The 21,003-nt window shown below is 26.4% G+C and overlaps 1 protein-coding gene across 1 annotated transcript in view; it reads right to left on the minus strand.

Moving 5' to 3' along the window:
- The window catches only part of LOC113554858 (triple functional domain protein-like), a 115,498-nt gene that overhangs the window by 69,817 nt on the left and 24,678 nt on the right, over positions 1-21,003 (minus strand). Inside the window, 10 exon segments of the mRNA XM_026958927.1 lie at positions 17,071-17,193; positions 17,265-17,483; positions 17,585-17,686; positions 18,103-18,234; positions 18,301-18,492; positions 18,552-18,674; positions 19,409-19,637; positions 19,703-19,902; positions 19,986-20,099; positions 20,169-20,376. Of these exon segments, the coding sequence (XP_026814728.1) occupies positions 17,071-17,193; positions 17,265-17,483; positions 17,585-17,686; positions 18,103-18,234; positions 18,301-18,492; positions 18,552-18,674; positions 19,409-19,637; positions 19,703-19,902; positions 19,986-20,099; positions 20,169-20,376 (1,642 nt within the window).

The raw sequence follows: 21,003 nt of genomic DNA on the forward strand, positions 1-21,003 counted from the left end.
ATAGACGATTGACTTTGAAATTGTATGATGTAATTTGATAATGTATTGCGGGCCAGATAAAAAAGATTCGCGGGCCACTAGTTGTCCATCCCTGGTATATACCAAAATCAAACCTAGTCATATTCCACATCAGACATTTTTGTTTGTACGTCTGCAAGTAAGACGCCCGCAGAAATTTTTGGAAAATGCTGGAATTTGAAGATAAATTTAATTTTACTAGGTATACAATTATTAATCGACTGTAAATATTCTAATCTAATGTTTTTATAATGATATTATACTATAACCTATTATTCATATAACTACTTTCAATTTGTTATATAGTAAATAATAATTTATCTTAAAACATTCAATTTAAAAAATATTGTAAAAAAAGCAAGAGAGCAAATAATAATAATAATAATAATGATAATAATAAATAGTATTACACTACTTTACTGACTGATCATATACGATAATAGAATATTGTGATCTTATAAAAACATATCGAACGAAAAAAGGTTAATATTTCAAAGTATAATGGTTCACAAACTTCACGCATCGACCCCTACACATGCATACTTATTACATATTATATACTTGTTGGTGTTAGGTATGCAAGTTATCATAAAATTAAGAATATTATTATACAGTGTATAAAGTATAATATTATACATAATAAACTATATCTAATGAATTCAGCAATAAGCAAAAATGTTGTTTTTATAGTTAATTCACTACAGAGCTTCAAAAAAAATTAAAACACATTTTATTGGGTATTTTTTTATGTTTTTCAGCTTTATAGCTTTGTAGTGAGTTAACGATTGAAGATAAAGTTCTGAAAATATTCACAGCACTTCTACTAGCCAATGTGAATCAATGTGAAAAAATAACAAAATCTATTCTCCAGTTTCGATAATATACTACGCTAAATGAAAATCTAGCAAAAAATAACTATTTTTTTAACTGTGAAAAATTAAATAATTTTTTTTAAATTTTTATATTCGTACATTTTATATCTACTTGATAATCTCTTTTTAATGAGCTATCCATCAAATTTTTAGCTATAATATAGTTTTGGAGAAAAGTTAAAAAATAGAAATTTTGGAACTGTTCACGCCAACGTTTTTGTGGATTCAAATCGTTATACCGCTTGGGTGTGATATTAGATCTCTTCCAATAATATTTTATGTTAAAGCCTGCTTAATTATTCACCAACTTATTACTTACTACTGAGTTACATTTTTATCATTTTCCTATTTAACGAAAATTTTTGAAGTTTTAAAAATTCAGACTTATTTCATTTCAATTACCATACTTACTTGATTAAAAATCAAATAAATTATTTATTTTGTTTAACAATACGTTGCATTTTTTTCTAAGTTTCAACGTTGATAATGTATGGAAACTAATATTTATTTATTTATATTATTTTACGGGTTAAGCTCTTTGGATAAAGAAAAATATGTATATAAAATATTAAAAATAACAACAAAGATAACAATTATTTTATAAGCAAATATATTACATAGCATACGTACATTATATATAAAAAGTAAAATAACTTTTTTAATGAATTGGATTAATAATATTCAGTAGGTACCTATAGATATAGGTCCTATGTTAACTAAGTTTAGGTGCATATACATTGACAAAAAATAATAGTATTTTATTAGGTTAATTAGATGAATAATTAGAAGTACAGACAGAAACATAGAAAGAATTGATTATCTGCGTTTTGCAAAAGTTTCAATTTCGAGTGCGTTAGAAACAGGTCTAATCATGCGGTAGACGTTAAATATGGATAATAAAACAATGAACTCAGGAACTTTCGTTGAACAATTTCAGTCAAAAAAGAGTGGCTAGAGGTATAAGGATTTTAACGAACCTTTACCGTCTTTTAAAATCGAACGTACGAATGCAAAATATAAAGTTTTTAAATATAAAGATAAGTTTAAAATTCTGAGCGACTCTTTTTATAAATCCCAGTATTCTGTTATCATTACAGCATAATAACATATTGATATGAGGTCCGAAAGTAAGGCAAATATTAAATTTAAAACCTAATTCAACAACGATCTCCAACATACGAGATAGTTTAATATCAGAACTATACTACCCATAAACACTTTGACTCTAGAATATCTAGAATTGAGAAATGACTTAAACTATGATACAAGAGGCTTACCAAACCCTAACGCATTAAGTACCTATTTAAATTAAGACATCGTAATTCACTGAATTATAAGCCTTTAGTCAGTGAAAATTACGTCTACCTGAGCATTATTTTTTTAACACATAAAAAACAGACGAAGTGAAAACAAGATTGCATAAAAAAATAGAACCAGGTAGAAATAATCTATGTTGTTCTCCCGTCAAAATTCTACAGGTGGTTGTATGTACTTAAGAATGTGATTCAAATAATTTAGAAAAATGGGATTGTATAAAAATAGGTCTAGAATTTGAAACGTTGGATAAACTACCAGATATTGAAATTGGAGTAACAGCGCTCAGCTTAAGAATATAACTGGAAAAGTACCTTCTTCCAGTGACCGTCTAAGAGTAAAGAGAGGATACGTGATAATCGATTTTACTTTATATAAGAATTCACTAAAACTTCTTTTCGACAAGGAAAACCTTTGAAGACATTATCTAATTATAAATATCAATGATTGGGTAAATCAAAATGAATGTACAATCAATTATTTAAATAAAAACATATAATTTTAAAAATGTAATGAATTAATTACATTTTTAATTAAATTAAAACATTCAACGACTTTTTTTTTAAATTAAATACATTTTTTAAGGTTTAAATAAGCAAGTCTTGATAAAAAATATAAATACATAATAATACGTATACTATTGAATGGCTATATTTAATGTCCTAATCTATTATCAAATTTAACATTTTTAATTCCTGGTCATGCGACCAGATAGGATGATATTTTTTATGTGCCATTCCAGCGAACTCTATAAAATAGTAATAACTCTCCTTTAATTAGACACATGTGACATTAAAATAATTTTAATATTGATATTTTTATTTATAATTCTGTTTTTTTGTTTAATTTATATCTAAATCATGAGTGAAAGTCACGTAACTTATTGTACTTCCACAACAACCACTCTGTATAATTATTCTTTCAGTAATTTTATTTTTATATACCATATTATACTTTATTGTAATTGGGCTCGCCCGTTTAATTCATAATAAATAAATAAATACTGTCATTATAGTTCTCAGAATACGTATACATAATAAATATATATATTATATCTATAAATGATTACCATAGATATCATTATGTTGATCTCCTAAAATACGCCTATTATAGATTCCTATAAAATCTTCTGTTTTTAATTGATTCAATCACTATCTCACATCAGGGTGTCTGACACACAGCACTAAAGTATTTTTTTTATATGTTACAATTCAAAATTAATTCTTCTTTTGTATAAAAATATTTATAAACGATATCAATAGTAGAATTATCAATTCAAAATATTACTTAAGAATTACAAGTAACTTAACTTCTAGGTAACACACAATTATATCCAGATAAATGTCTAATATGTACCTCGTAATGTATTTCCAAAACAGAAACCAGAGTTCGTTACATTTGTAAATAATAATATGCATATGAAACATAAAAATAAATAATAATAAAAAAAAAACAAATTATTAATGTTTAACTAAATTAAATTTATATAGAAAAGAAGTAGAAGATAGCGTAAATTTTCATGTACTTGAAGTCAACCTGAAGATGACAAAAAAAAAAAACAGTTTAAATCTGCAGTCAATCATTATTTAGCCTTAACTTCAATTCTATACAAAAAATAATAAATTTGAAACACATCGAATTATAGACAAATTAATTGGCAGTGGTAATCTTAAAATAATTCCAAAACAATCATTTATATCAATGAACAAATTAAAATAAATCGATTAATCTAAATTGCATACTATATATTATTTTCATATTTATTTTATATTCCTTTAGAATTTAATTTGTACACCGTTTAACTTAACATACCAGGTATAACGTTTACTAAACAATAAAACGGATCGATTACCAATAACTTAAATAAGCGTTTTATTATATTATATTCAACAGGCATTCCGTTAACAATGAATAAAATTATTAAATGCAGTTTAATGCTCACGTCGAATACATTTTAATTGAATTAATCTAGGCTGTACGCCTTGTACTCGATTCGCTGAAGAAATATTTACGAATCTAGTATTAAAATAATTTTGAAGATGTTTGTTAGAAATATAATGTCCTGTATATTTTCTATGAGTTATAATTTTGTGTTTACCATGATAATAACACAGTTAAAGTGCTTGTGTTATCATATTTAAGTAAGGTTATTTAAAATAAACATTATACTATACATAATTTATTGAAATTTAATTGAAAAAATATAACCAACAATTATCAACTGGTAATCACAATAGTTAAATATTACACTCTTATATTTTAAAGTTAAATTCAAGAGAAGATTGAGATTCATTCATAAAACGAAAAATGAAACACAACATAATCTGTGGTGTATGATAAAATGTTCAATTATGTATTAATGAAACGTTATATGAGTTATAATTAATAATAAAGTATAAAGTAATAATTTGATAGTAAAACCTCAATAAAAAAATGCCTATATACGATAACGGATTTAGTTTAATAGTTCAAAATCACTGACTGGCATATGTATGTATGTATAATATGTTTAATACATATTAGACGATATAAAAAATTGAACGTACACACTACATATTACACCGTCCGTATAACAGACATAACCTTATATATCATAATAACACCGAGGCATTATTATTTAACGGTAGGTATATAAATAAAACATTTGATATCATTGACTGTTCGTATATAATTTTTTTATTTTTCTCTTGAAACATATTATATTAATTTATGATATTGTTGAATATAGACCACCACCGTTTACATAAATTATTATACTACATTAATTTATTATTTTTGCGCAATTTAAAGATATAAAAATATTTATTGTTTATATTTTAGACGCATAACTTAAAGTAAATACCTAAATAATGACATAATGTATCCTAAACATATAATTTGAACCAATAATAAATCATTGCGAATGAAAAACGATTCTGAACGGAAAGGGTGTGTTGGCTAATATTTTATAATTTATTATTAAAACTTATTTATTTACTTGAAGAATACAATTTTATTTATAATCAATGGAGGTAGGTACTGTATTCTTATTAAATTCTTAATAAAACAAAATTACATGTATTATTTTAATAATTATTATACCTAATATTGTATCACATATATTATTTTAATTAATTTATACCTATTCGGATTTTAACGTACTAAAAAGTTACAAAATGTGTTTATGACACAAAAATAGAAAAATAGACAAATGATATAACATGCTAATAAAAACCATGTTATTTTTTTAAGTATAATTTGGTTTTAATATGAAACAAGTAACAGCAATATTTATTTATTAATTTATTGTTATACACTTATCATTTCTGAATAAATAAAACGTTATTGATAAAATAATAACTTGTAACAAAAATTATATTAAGTAAAAACAGAAAATAATATGGTATAAAATGATAATTGAGTTTTAAGTAAGGTAAACTTTAAATTTAAATTTTTTCGATTCTACAGAATAGTCCAATTTTTATTAAAATCTTTTTTTTTATTTTTATGAAATTATACGTAGTTTTTATAGATACAATAAATAGTGAAATATTTCATTAAGACTTTATAAACTTATAAAATATCCTCTTAAAATTGTAAAATGTTCAAATACGCACATAAATAATAGTATTTTTAATCACTTTTATGGCACATAATATTTAGTGTATACTTAGCATGAAAACGATAGACCGAAAATATAAACAAATTCACATAAATCCAAGCACTACTTAATCATTAAATTATAAACGTACCTATCATAAATCCAAAAATAAATATATATATAGAAAGTGCTAAAATAAATATTTGGTGACATTAATTCAATAAATAATGGTGACAAAAAACATTCTTAAAGTTGAAAATTTAAGCATATTTATTACTGCTCTAAAAGATGTAGATCGACACAATAAAAAAAAAAAACACTTCTTTTGTAAAACCAATACATACATCACTCGGCTCAGAATCAAAATTCTAGTTATTTGACATTAAATTTGAAAGTAATATTAATATAGTATAAAGTTATTTGCAAAGCCATAATATTATATTACTATCAAACAAGAAATATTTGATAGTATAAATAAATAGAAACATTATGTAATTAATTTAAATAAGGTTTAGCAAATTTTTCCAAAACATTGTTTTAATTTCCAAGACAAGATAAGTTTTAAAGAATCCTAATTTAAACTTAAATCATACAAGAATACTACGTCGTACTCGAAAAAACAATAAAATGCGTATATTAAAAACTACTGAACCAAATAATTAAATCTTAACCTATAATCATTTACATTACATAGTACATATATACAAGCATACATACATTCATTCATTCAGATATATCAGCCGTGAAAACATTATTTTAAATCATCAATTGCACGCATCATTATTCATATAATTTATTGTAATAGCAATGATTATGTTATTGACAGTATCAGATTATTTTTATTAATATAATGATAATAATTGTATAATATTAAATCTTAAATTAATATTTTCTATACATTTTGATATGACTGCAATCGTTTGACCTATTCATAATGGTGACACCCGCTTTATACATTAACATTATACAGCAGTGTATGCTTACATAAAATTATTTCTTAAACACAGCAATCGTATCAAAATTAAAAACCCAAGCGGAAAATATTCGATGAATAATAATCACACAATAAAATATAAAGGTATATCGATCTTTAATTTCGCAATTATAAAAATTAGTTAATTCTTAAGTAAAAAAATACTTAATATCTATAACTAATATTTTAATATTAAGTCAAGCAAGAAATGTAATCATAGTAAGTATACAGTTTGATGTAACAATAGACAATACAGCAATTATTAAACAATTTTTGTACAAGAACCAACGCTGTACATTTTTTATTTCGGAAACAATAACCGTCGGAAAAAAGGCGTTCAGGAAAAAAGATTTTGGGTGTACAGACTTTCGAGAAAAAGTCCATTCGGTAATTTTGATAGTAATATATAACCGCTATATCATATTATTATGTATACGAATCACTGCGGTAAAAATAACAGTTTACATACACTTACTTCGAAATGAAGGTCTCTTAGTGTGCCTATTATTGGTAGATTTCTTAATAAAAATGTTTTAACACACTCCAAATTGATTTATATAATTTAAAATTATTAAACAAAAGCTAAACACAACCTAAAAAATACCTGAACAATAATTCAAGCTGAAATATTATATAACTACAATTCTCACCACTTTTGAAGCTGACGACGCAGATAAACTGCAGTTACATATTGACCATGATACATTCGGTTTTTATAGCACCCTCTGCTTTCATGGAAATATAATATACTATCTATCCAGTAAAAATTTATAAATAATAATGTATACTTAAGCAAGATGAGTACTTGGAAATGAAGATTTGGAGACGGAGAAGACTAAACAAAATAACGATGATCGTTGAGAAATCTGGAACGCGCGTTCTCAGAGAATTCGACTATTATAATATTAATATAATACTCATTACCCAGGTTAAGCATATTATAACACAAGACTGCTTATACGTAAATACTACACACATTTATAATAGATATTACTAAACAACCATTCACTCTGCGTTGACTCCGGGCTAAAAAAAAAAAAAAACAACAAAAACTGGTCGAAAGGGTCGCGACATGACAGCAGCGCAAACGGCAATCGCGTTCTTGATCCGACGGTGTGCACGCGGAGGCATACAGGTAGATGATTTCGTATTCGATTAAATAATAATAAGGTCAATAATCGATTTATTTTCCCAAGTAATAACATTGTTTGCTGCCACTGCAGTGTCGATACACATAATTTATAGTGGCCGCAGGTAACGGACAACGGTATTATTTATATGAGATATTGTCTTATACATACTACATACAACATACATATAAATAAATACATAATATTAATTCACACTTACAACTATTTCATTACAATGACGACGGTGGCAATAATCGTCGTGAAGTCACAGTAGGCGAGTAAGTAATAGTATTATTATTATTGTAACGTTATTGTTGTTGCGCTACCGTTTCCCACCGCACAAATAATGTTAATTGGATTGGAAAAATAACAATAGAATAATCGGCGAGTATGGCGAGTAAAATACGTTTTCTAAATTAAGAAAAAAACGAAATATGACACTTTTTGTCCAATGCTCAATCTTTAATCCCGGTATTGTACAGCTAATTTACGCGCAATATTAAATCGATTGCTCATACAATTAAGGCATACAATTTATACTAGTAAACACAATAATAATTAATAAACCTCTTAAGATATTTAATAATTATACTAGGTATTATATAATATCATGGGAGTAATTATTTTACAAATTATTATAAATAATCAAAATTATAGCCTCCCTCAAGTCCTCTTCTTAAACGCCTAAATAATTTTGTGTTATAGGTTTATAGTCTATAGGTTTATAGTGATTTTACGAACTTAAAAATCTCGATGAGGCACATGTTCATTTTTAAATAATCCATCTCATATCTTCTTCTGTGTATATACTGTATATACAAAGAGGTTTTGTTTCGGACTTAAACATATATTTTAGAACCGATTTCCAAACGAATTAAGTGCTTTTTTCATATCCCCCCAGCTTGAGTTCGTCAGACTGACAATTACAGGTCATCGAGCCCGCCGAACCTCAATACTGAGATAATAAGGCTTATTGTATTTATTTTATTATAACCATTGTCTTAAGACATTATCGTTAACATTAATTTGATTTACCAATAGACTAATGTATTTGCTCGTATAAATTATCGGTTTTACATGAACATATATATATTTTTGCCACACACAATTTTACATTTTTATGGAGACATAGGTTTAGAAGTTTGGACTAAAGAAGCTATTTCAAAGACGTTAGATTATGCATAGCATATACAAAGAATAATACAAATTGTATAAAAGCCCCCCCCCCTTCCACGATATTTAAATTTTATTTTAATATAAACTATTTTTTTTAACTCTATGATAGAGTCTGTCTAGTTATATATTTTTCAGACGATATCCAAACGTACAATATTTTTTTCTTAACTTATATTTATTAGTTTATTTTTTAATTTTGATTAATAAATATGAATAGAATATAGGTTCATTATATCTCAAAATTTAAGCCGATGATTAAGGTTTACGATAAAATAAATTATGAGCTATTATTATTTTTTGCTATTGTACAAGTTTTGGTGAACTTACAGGTAATATGGGACATTTGAACCAATTAAGAACAAAAATTTAAAAAGGAATTCATGCACTTAACACAAGAATATATTAAAAACAAAATGTGACAAAATTCATATGCAACAATATTCATCTGGTAATGAGAACTTGTGCAAGACTACTCTATTCATATTCACGATACAGAAACAAGAATGAATAAGACATTTCAAAACAAAAGAATAATTTTGAACGCGGTAAATACTAATTCTTAAACAGTAGGTGTACTTAATAATACTATTTTGTCAAAAACCAGGACAAATAATAATCATTGTTCGTATAATTTTTTGGAGGCGACAAGTGAAATGGCTAGATGCATTGTTTATTCAGAAGCCATGTATTGACAGTGTTACGAATATCTCGGGCATGCTACATAAGACAGATAATGGATGTTATCCACGAAGTTTATATGTAGGCCAGTCTAACTAAAATTTTCGGGTGTATTCATTAGAATCATTATTATTTTCATATTTATTTTATTAATATTTCACACACGTTGGATATTTCTATGGCCATCTAAAGGTATCTCAATTGAATAATAATTTGACTAAATTCACTTTAAATTGTGATTATCTATTATATATTATTATAGTAATTATTTAAAATACAATTTCACACCTGCAGGTTACAGATCCTAATAAAAATAAACTTAAACATGAAAAACTAGTTTTTAATTTTATAGTCTTACGAAATATTGTATAAAAGTAAGGCTGATCGAATTGTCATAAATATTAAATGCAGTCATAAAAAACATAAATTACAGTATAAGCACATTATTTTCCTTTACATGATTTAATAAAGATTATTTTATACCTTATAGGATTAATACAAAATGCAACGCTAATTTATATCAGTGCCTTAATTATATTCTTTAAATGTATATTTGGTATAATGTTTATAATAATTAAACAATAAACAATTTTACGATATTTCTTACAGTAATATTTGAATAGGTAATGTAACTTTAAAATATAATATTGATATACGAGTAATAAATCCAATTAATATGGAATATAATTATAATTAAGTTATCATAGGTAATAGCATATTTAATAATTTTCAATTTTTCAATAATATTTACACTATATTAGCTCAAAACAATTTTAAAACCCAAAGCAAAGAACCAATGGTTGAGAAGATAACGTCTTTAATGACAATATGACAATATTCATTATAAAACTGCAATATTATCCATGAGTGTAAATATTAACATCTCCGTATTTTATTTAAAATTCTATACGTTTTTTAACATTAAAAGAATAGAAAAGAATACTTAATTTTACTGCATATAAAATACAAATTAGGTTTATATTTTATACAACACTATTTTGTTAAATAAAAACCTATTTTTAAAATATGAAGATAATATTATATTTTTGTAAAATATACAAAATAATATCAAACATTATGGTACTGTTATAAGTAATTCCTATGTAATTATTTTGACGTTTAAAATAACAGATTAAAAATATGTTGATTATATTTAAATGAATGTATGCTTAATACAAATTTAATATTTTTAATCTTCAATCTTTAAAAAAGTTCTACTCTTATTCATATCTAAATTGTAATTAATATTTTATTTTTGATTCGATGTTTTATTTAAGATCAGATTTTTTTTTTCTTAATTTAATCACGTAAATGATAAAAATATACATAGAACAGAGCACTTTCAAATGAGTAAACGCGTTCGTTAGCGGTTAAAAACAATAAGGCGTGAACACAAAACCACTTCCTGGCTTAGGTCACACAACCCCACGTCCCTACATTTCGTCTAACGAAAACCAACTCTATTGTCCAGAAAAACGGGGTGCAGCCTGAATTGTGGTCTGTTCAAAGAAAACGTTGATATTATTTTTTATATATTCAAAAAATAAATGTAAAAATGTATATTAAATAATTGAATACGTATATTATTTTTAAAAATATGATATACAAATTCAGTGAGTATTTAATTTTTTTTTTTAGGTTATCATATAAAATACTAGGTATCATGTTTAATTATTTTCGTGAATAATTTATTTATTAAAAAAATATTTTATTGAGATAAACCTCAATCCAACATAATAAAGTATTAAACATGTATACGATTAGTAAAAAATAATTAAAATCAAGAAAACAAGATATGATTAGGTAATGGATAATTTATTTGAATATTTCCCTTATTATTACTTCACCGTTATCTGAACTGCAGCCTATATTTTGGAAAGAAATCAAAAATAAAATTTTAGCAATTTATAAAAAATAAATATGTTATAATTAATTGTAAATAAAAATTTTCTTGAAAACATCGATAGTATTATCTATCATATTCTATATTGTTTAAATGTGTGATACAGAGATATAATTATTGTATGAGTACTCTTTACGGTTTTTCTTTTCTGTAACATTCACAATAGATACTTGCAAAAATAAAAATAAACTAATAGATAAGTACTTTAATATTATAGTTACAATATATGAGAAATTAAACATTTATAAATATGAATTTGAGAAGCAGTGGTGTTTATTTTGAAGGATGTCTGTCATCACATGCATAATATGTTTTGAAACACGGGAACAGTTTATCCCTAGGACGCCCACAAAAGAGTCTGGTGTTTTAAAAAAAATGATAAGTTTTAGTCTCAAGGGGGTAATACTGTAATAGGCATAAAGATAATTGGAAAGAAAACTAAAAACTACAGAAAAACAATGAACCCTTTTTCGTATGGAGAGATATATTAAGTAGTACATATAGTAAACTCATACATTTTATCGTCATTCAAAATGAATGAAGTTCATTTCTGATTACAGGGCCACTTTTATTTAACTATACAGAGTACAAACTATATATATACATGTACATTTTTGCTAAGTAAAATATGTTTGTAATATTAACCCAAGGACAATTCCATAGTTTTTTAATCATTACGATGGTTGGATTTTTATAATAAAACAATATACTTATTGTTAAATTAAAAAATCCTTGTATTATGGATGCGCGTCTGTGTATGATATAACACATCAAAGAAATTGATTTTTAAATAATATAAGATTAAGTTTATTATATGTGTATTAAATATATATTATGACCTTGTAAAATAAGTCTACAAAGAAATGTACATAATATATTAGTTCAAAAGCTCCCACATGCATTCTACCAATCTAGTAAAACTAATAAAGTAATAACATAATATTGGTAATGCTAACCTTAAGAATTCAAATTCAAATTAAAGATAATAAATTATTTATATTTTTCTTAAGAGGACGCCATATCCGCATGTGTTGTCCTGTCTCTAACGTACATTACAACAAATTTGCGTTCAGAAAACACATTTTGTGAAGTTAGCTTTAATATTGAAGTAAATTTAAAGATAAGAATATTATCTAGAAAATTACATTATGCTTTTATTGTTATTATCATTTTAAAATGAGTTATAGCTATGTAAAATATTACAAATTTAAAACGTGTATAACTCACTTTAAAGTGATAATATCAATAAAAGCCTGTCTTTTTCTAGATTATATTCTTACCTTTAAATTTTATACTAGATAAATGTACTCTAATAGTCTAATATTGAAGCTAACATCACAAAATGTGTTTTTCTAAACGCAAATTTGTTGTGATGTGCGTTAGTAAGACAGGGACAGCACATGGGGGTATGGCGTCCTCTTAACATAGAATAGTTATTATTATTAAAAGTCATCTATGTATATTATATTATACAATTTTACAGTTTCTTATAAGTTATAAATGGAACGGTACATAGAACTTAATTATAAATTAATCAATAATTTTGCGTAACGGATGATCGTTACACGTTTAAACGAATTAAAAAAAAAACTGGCAATTTGTTTGTCGTTTGTCTATAAAGAAATCAACATCAGAAAAACATTTCCTTCGAAATGTAACAACCACGATATACCAGTAGATTATAATCAATTGATTATACATTTGTTTATAAAAAATACATGTCTATACAAAATGAGTACCTATATAAAGTGTTAATATTGAAAATAAATCAATGTAGAAAAAATAAATAATCTCCGATTATCGAATCCTGTACTATTTTTTTTTATTTAAGTACTTTATAACCTATACTTATACAAATTATATGAATCAATAGAAATAAAATAAATATACGAATGCGTAGTCTAATACTCTAAAAGTCTAATGCGTATTAGACAGTTTATATTATACATTACAATAAAATATATTATCATGTATAGATATATATACACAAAAATTGAAAAATATACATCCGAGAAAGTATCAAGTTCGGTGGCATAAGTTGACGTACTCGATAGGCACGTGCGCTCGCGAAAAACAACTTTTCCGCAATAACTGCAACAAAATTATAATAATTTCCGTCGAGGTAGTTGACGTGCGCCATATGTTCACTTTTCTCTCTGTATATATGCTCAAGAGATATTATTAAAATAATAAGTATTATATATAAATATGTTCTAAATATATAACGACATTTTCGAACAACGGTTAAGTTTGACGCGTCCGAGGATGAGAAGAGAATTTGGGTGAAATAATAAATTATTATTATTAAGCGCTATAATATAGAGAAGGTGAATGTAGTTGACAAGAAGAATACATAGTATATATATTTTTTTTATAATATATTACGTATATAATAACGTACTCACCGGCTGGGAGATACGTTTTATTAATATTATTATTATATTTTATTTTATTATTTTCGGAAGCACAAAAGAACTCCACGCATTCCTAGACGTAAATATAATAGACGATGGATCTCGGCGACGTGAACGATATATATCATGCATACAGAGAAAAAAAACTTACAATAAACAATATTATATATTATTATATTATACACATACACGATCGCGAACTAATGTGCACAAAAGAAACACCACACACACACAAACACATACACGCGCGCACTGGCGACTGCCGACCAGAGAAAAACCTAATTCTTCCTAGTGCAAGTACTTGTGGCATGCGTGCAGACCATTGGAGACTGGAGAATCAGCACGACTCGCGTATTCGACGGTCGCCGCGGTTACCACTACTACTACCACCACCACATTAACTGCAATCACCACTTTTGACGCACTCGCTACGGCTGCCGCTACTGCCGCCATCGACTCGACGGTACTATACCTACATACTATAATAAAATAATGTGGCCTCGCGATGATATTTATGTATATACATTGTACACGCGGGATGAAGGTACGGTCTACCGCGATAACGGGATAAACAAATAAGAATAATATGAAAAATTCACCGGTTTCGCGCCATCGACCGCACATTAAACGCTTGTGCTGTTCTTGTGCTGCTATCTCTACACACACATACACGCACGCACACAACCCGGGGTGTGTAATTTCATCATTGCTATTCACGGTTCGTGAAAACCGCCCAAAATTATCGTTTCGATTCACTCGGTAGATTATATATTTATATAAGTAGGTACATAATATTATAATGATAATATAATAATATGACGAATGACTGATAGTTAATGTTTATAATAAAATACAAGGCGATCCATTTATCTGCATACATTTTACTCATTTCCCAGGTCAATTCTAGTTTTATTTGGAAAAAACAGAATAATCTAATTTTCTACTATTTTTCAATTAAAAAGATTTTTTAAGACAACATATAATTTTAATTTGTCAATTGCAAACAGAAGTCCACTAAAAAAAAGTTTATGTATAAATCAACGAATAATTTATTTTTTATACCTAATAATATTGTAATCAAAGATTTGACGAGCGAGTAGATCAAAACTTGCGGGGTATTGCTAATAATTGTATATTGTATACTTTTTTGTGTACTCGATTAAATTTTGGTTCCGTGTATGAATTACCCTTATAATATTATAATTAACTAGAATATTGTCGATATAGATGGATATGATCTTTATAAATATATAATACATGTATAATATAAAACGCAAAATGGAGGAGTATAGTCAGTAATAAAATAATTACAGGTATTGATTTTAAAAAACTGTATGATTTTTATATGAGTTTTTCGTGGCTATTTGCTATTGTTTACAGTTTTGGCAATAGATAAAGGACGTGAAAAGAGATATTCAGTTTTCATCGATTGTATACCTATCGACATGAGTATAGAGGGTTTGCTGCAGGAAGTGAACTGTCCTTGACATAACAGAATATCCATCCAGAATCTTTACTACCATTTATTGTACTCACAATATACAGTTTTAATATATCTAACGTTTATTTTGTATGCATTGAAACACTGTTTAATAGTACAACTACTTTCTGCAAAATTAGTTTTAACGGTAATTCGTTAAACATAGCAATATGTTATATTGTTACTAATCAATAAGAAATTTCTATCAATATATTATATGTGAGCCATATTTATTTGATAATTTATAATATATTTAGTCAATACAGTGTATAACTTACTAATAAATTGTTTGAGAATTGGGATTAATAATTAATGTTATAGAAATCAGTATATTAATATTAAATATAATTATAAGACTGATTTATTTGGAAATTATCAAGACTAAAATTATTGCCATAGTCTAAATAAATAAGGAATAGATAAATAATTTTCAAAAAAAAATATAAGTAATGACAAATACATTTTTTTATAATAAGCAATACATAACTACCTCTAAAGATTGTAATTTAAATGTTTACTCAATCATAATACATAAAACCACTATAAGAGGTTGCTATACTCAAAAATGCTGTCTTTGTTTATCATGAGTCTATTACAAAACTCATTCGTCCATATTACTAAAGAAGTAATCCTTCAAATATTTATTTTAGACTAAAAACTATTAGAATTTTATAAAAGAAAGGGGACTTTTTTAGATCAGGTTGTTGAGAGATTTTTAGTGCCAATATAACCAAACAATTTACTTACCTACTTTGAACAGATATTGTTGAGCATATTTTTTTAATTAAAAATAAAATATTGACTATAAGACATAATAATGCTATTTTTGATCAACTCTATAATAGGTATTTCTTATATTAACCTAAATAGGATGGAAGAAGAAATATTAACTTTAATTTAAATTTAATTCCACAATAATCGAAATTCCACAAGTCATATACACATTATTTTTTCATTGAAAAATTAATTACTGAAGTGAAAGAATTTTGAAAGCTTGTCATAATAAAAGGATTATATATAGGCAATTTCCATAACATTTAACGAAAAATAGAAATTCAATATGTTTCAAGCTGTGCTCAACTTGCATTTATGTCAGTATAAGTTCTGATCTGCAAATATATACTTAAAATATGGAATGACACAAAAAACTCAGAAACATACTTAATGAAAAACTATATTTGTACAAAATGGAACTATTTTAACAATTCTTTTTTTTTTTGTCTACAGTGTTGCCTAAATAAAACTCCTTGAATTGTACCCTCTGAATTAATCAATAATATAAAAATAATTATAATAATATTAATATATTTTTTTTAATATTAATATTATTTTAATAATTATAATAATTTGAAAAAATATTCTGACAAACCACTCAACCATTAAATGTAACTGATTTGTATTAATGGAACAAATTATTCATATGTTTTGTATAATATAATATATTTTTTCTTTATTGATACTAATAACTATTTTTGTTTGATATTTTTCTTAAAAATCACTCTCATCTAAATGTATTGTAACTATATATTTACCTGGGCCACATTTTCGAAATGTTCATGACTTTTTTGGTAAACCCGAGCTTTTTGTAATGTTCGTCCAATTCCTGTATTCTTTCTTAAAAATACTTCTCCGTGATTAGACAACCAGTCAAGAACCTAAAAAAATATTCAGTCAATAAACCTATGTCTATAAATTAAAATTAAAAACAATTGTGATATATTAATACTTGTTTAACATCTTCTTGAAATAATCGTAATGCTAATTTCTGATGAAGTCTTATCTTTTTAGAATGCCATCGATGTTCTAGACTTCTATGATGGTTTAAAATTTGGTGTATGACAGCAAGTACATGACTAGCTCCTTCAGAATAATCGGCTGCAGCTTGTTGATGGTTAGTTCCAACTGTCTTAGTTGTGTTGGCAGAAGAATCTGATCCACTATCCAACTATAAGTAAGTGAGAAATTAAGCTTGTAAATAATAATTATGTTTTAGATAAAACTAGCAGAAGCTAAAAGCCAATTTCATGCGTGTTAAAAAAAGCTTACATGTTTATGATGTTGTTCAGCGACTGGTGTCAAGTCACTTTGGTTACACACCTGAACCAAATGGTCCAACTGATAGAGCAGCTTCTTACTCGTGCTATGAACCTAACCCAAACCAAAAATAATTCCCGTCATGCATTTTATACAAATATTAATATATATTTTGCTTTTAATGGCAGTTAATTTTTTTAAATGCCCATAAACCAAGTGTTGTGATATAAGGAATAAACCATAGCCAATGCATAAGTTGCCATCAAATTCTAACGAAGGCTTTAGTCATAGTGTTTAAGGATTCTGGGTTATAAGAGAATCCATAAAATTGTACAACAATGGAACATACATTTTTTTGTGGAGAATTGCCATAATGTATAAATGGTACATTGCTTGGAGGAGTTGGAAAACTTTCACAGACTTGTACCAAAGTATCCAGCCCATTTAATAGACTTTGATACCCATTATAAACCTATATTAGTCTCAAAAATTTAAGTTTTGTTATGGGAAAAATATAATAAATAATTTACCTCAGTGTATGCTTGGCACATGAGTTCATACAAATTCTGATGTTGATGAATTGAATTTTCTAACACCATAATTTCATTTGGTATGGTAACATTTTCTATAGCCTCGTCCCAGTTTGGTACATTTTCCACATACTAAATCAAATATAAACTCATTCAAAAATATATTTAGATTTTAAGATATAAAAAAAAAATTCATACCTGCTGAGCTTTATGATGAAATAAAACAGATAATGCTAACACTGATGTTCGTTCATCTAATCCAGCAGCAAATTGTTTCCATGTTCTATCTAATCTTTGAGCAACTGTTCTTATATGATTAGAAGCATAATGTCCAGATTCTATCATACGATGTGCAACAGCTACGATTCGATTTATGTTCACATACACATTCTAAAAGAATTATATGTATTTAAGAAAGTTCTTAGTCTAATTAACATTAAAAATTATACCATGGAACTCATAGTGAAATGATTGTGCTCTTCTTGTATATCTTTGGCAAGCTGATAAGAATGTCCAATTTCAACATAACTCATCAAAAATACATCCCGATTATGACAAATCCAATCAAACATCTAATTAAATGATTTTATTACATTAAATAATATTATTAAACTTAAATCCATATAAGTATTCAGTGGCAAAGCTTAAGTTTTTAGTTGGGGAGACATTGAATAAAATGATACTAATATGCTTGGATTCCTCCCTTTTTATTTTATCTATTCAATAATACATTTTTTTTTCGTATGAGTAATTAATAATTCCATCATTCAAAATGACATAAATTATATCATCAGCCATGAGGACAAACTACAATATAAAAACAACAATATTAAGAAACACGTAGGTACCTATCCGCTATCAGAAATAGCGATTTCAGGGGACGATGGCGTGACAATGTCGATAATTGAGGAAATCTGAATAGCGAGACGTGTCTCATAGCGAAGATAGTAAACCCCACTTACATTAAAATCCCCCCTGTACCCACGAGAACATAATTGGGAGACGTTGCGATGCAACGTCTCTTTATATAATATAATATTTGGAATGACCCACACGGCCGTATCGCACGCATCTAATCTATTTTAATAACTCTTAAAGACTATAACTGTACAACAAAAAACCAATTTTAACAAATATTAAAACATATATCATTTTTATAATATAAATGATGTTAAAATTTGTAAATATTTTATAAAACAAAATTATTTTTCCTGTGTTCTAATTTTTTAGTTGGTAGACATCTCAATGTCTCCTATGACGCTTCACCACTTTAAGTATTACAATAAAATACATAACATCGCATTACCTTTTCACAATCTTGTTCAAACAGTCTCAACTGGAAGCATTGATCTAATTTTAGTTTTTTATGCTGCCATAGCTGTAATACATGTTTATGAGACGTTCTAATGGTATCTAATTGCTGAAGTATTTGTGGAACTGATGCTTGTAAATCTGGATTACTAATACCATTGCTAGCTTCACTATCACGTCCAGAATAACCAGAATCATAACCACTATTATTATCCCCAGATAATCTAAGCATGAATTTAAAAAAAATAGTAAATAATTTTAAATAAATTTGTTTATTCAATGAGATTACCTTTGCAATAGTTGCTGACCAGCTAAATCCATATCCTCTACTGGAGTTTTAAGTACTTTCTTTTTCATGTCGGTATGAAAGTCAAGGGCAAGTTTGGCACCAGCAATATCATCTCTACAATCGTTTCGACTCAAATCTTCTTGTAAATCATCCAATCGATCTAACAAATCAGCTGCTTGCCACATGAATTCTTCAATACTCTATAAATAATAATAATAATAATAATAATAAAATAAATAAATAACCAAATAAATAAAAGGTTGATAAATTAATTTTTACTCACTAATCGAATATCAATCCATTGGGCATGATCATAGTGTAAAGATCCATCGAGATCTGATGTCAATTGTGTAGAGTCTATAAACTTAGATATACCTTCTAAATTAACCATTGTTGTCTAAAAAAAATCCATGAGTAACATTGTATTCTTTTATATAGATAATATTAAGTTTAATAAAGTTATTACTTCAAATTTATATTTATGACTAGCCATACTGGTCCGTTGTTTATGCCAAAAATTATCAGGTTTTACAACGTATACAGCATACACATGGTTCCCATTGCCTCCAGCACACCAATCTTGGAGGGCTTTCAAGATTGGTTTTACAGATGACCAGCCAGAACCACCTCGCATATCAATCACTGCTACTAAACCTGATTCTTTAGCTTCACGCCTAAGAATTAAGCACATACATTAAATTTTAATTAACAAACAAAATAACATTCAATTTAATAATTTGACATATATAGATTATAAAAGGACATATAAAACTCTATTTTTAAGATTGTATTTACCTTTCACAAAAACTTTTAATTTATTCAAAATTGGAGATAAGTAAATATGTAATTAGTATTGACTATTAACTATAGATTATTCTTCACTATATGAAGTGATAAAAAAGTTATAAGGAACTATTAAAATTTTAAGTAAATTCTTTGTAAAAATTATAAAAAAAAAATGGAGCTATAAATTAAATTATAAGTTATGAATTATAAATTCAATTTTGGTTCTTAGAATTTAAAAGTATACATAGAGCTTATAAACCCTTTTTATGGCATTTATAAGTACTTAGTTATCGTGACTATTTTTTCAAATATACTGTCTAAAATCTATACACGCTTTACATTTTATGACTATAATATTAAGTAACAGTCGTAGAAACGGTATTGAAGAACATGTTAAAATATATGAATAATGTTTTAATTGACATTTGACACATTGATGTACATCTTCGGTTCACAATCCTCGAAAAAAAGGTAACGTATTTCATCGCACTTGTAGCAACGAGGCTCGCAAATAA

Source organism: Rhopalosiphum maidis, chromosome 2 (assembly GCF_003676215.2).
Source record: "Rhopalosiphum maidis isolate BTI-1 chromosome 2, ASM367621v3, whole genome shotgun sequence".
Taxonomy (NCBI): Eukaryota; Metazoa; Arthropoda; class Insecta; order Hemiptera; family Aphididae; genus Rhopalosiphum; species Rhopalosiphum maidis.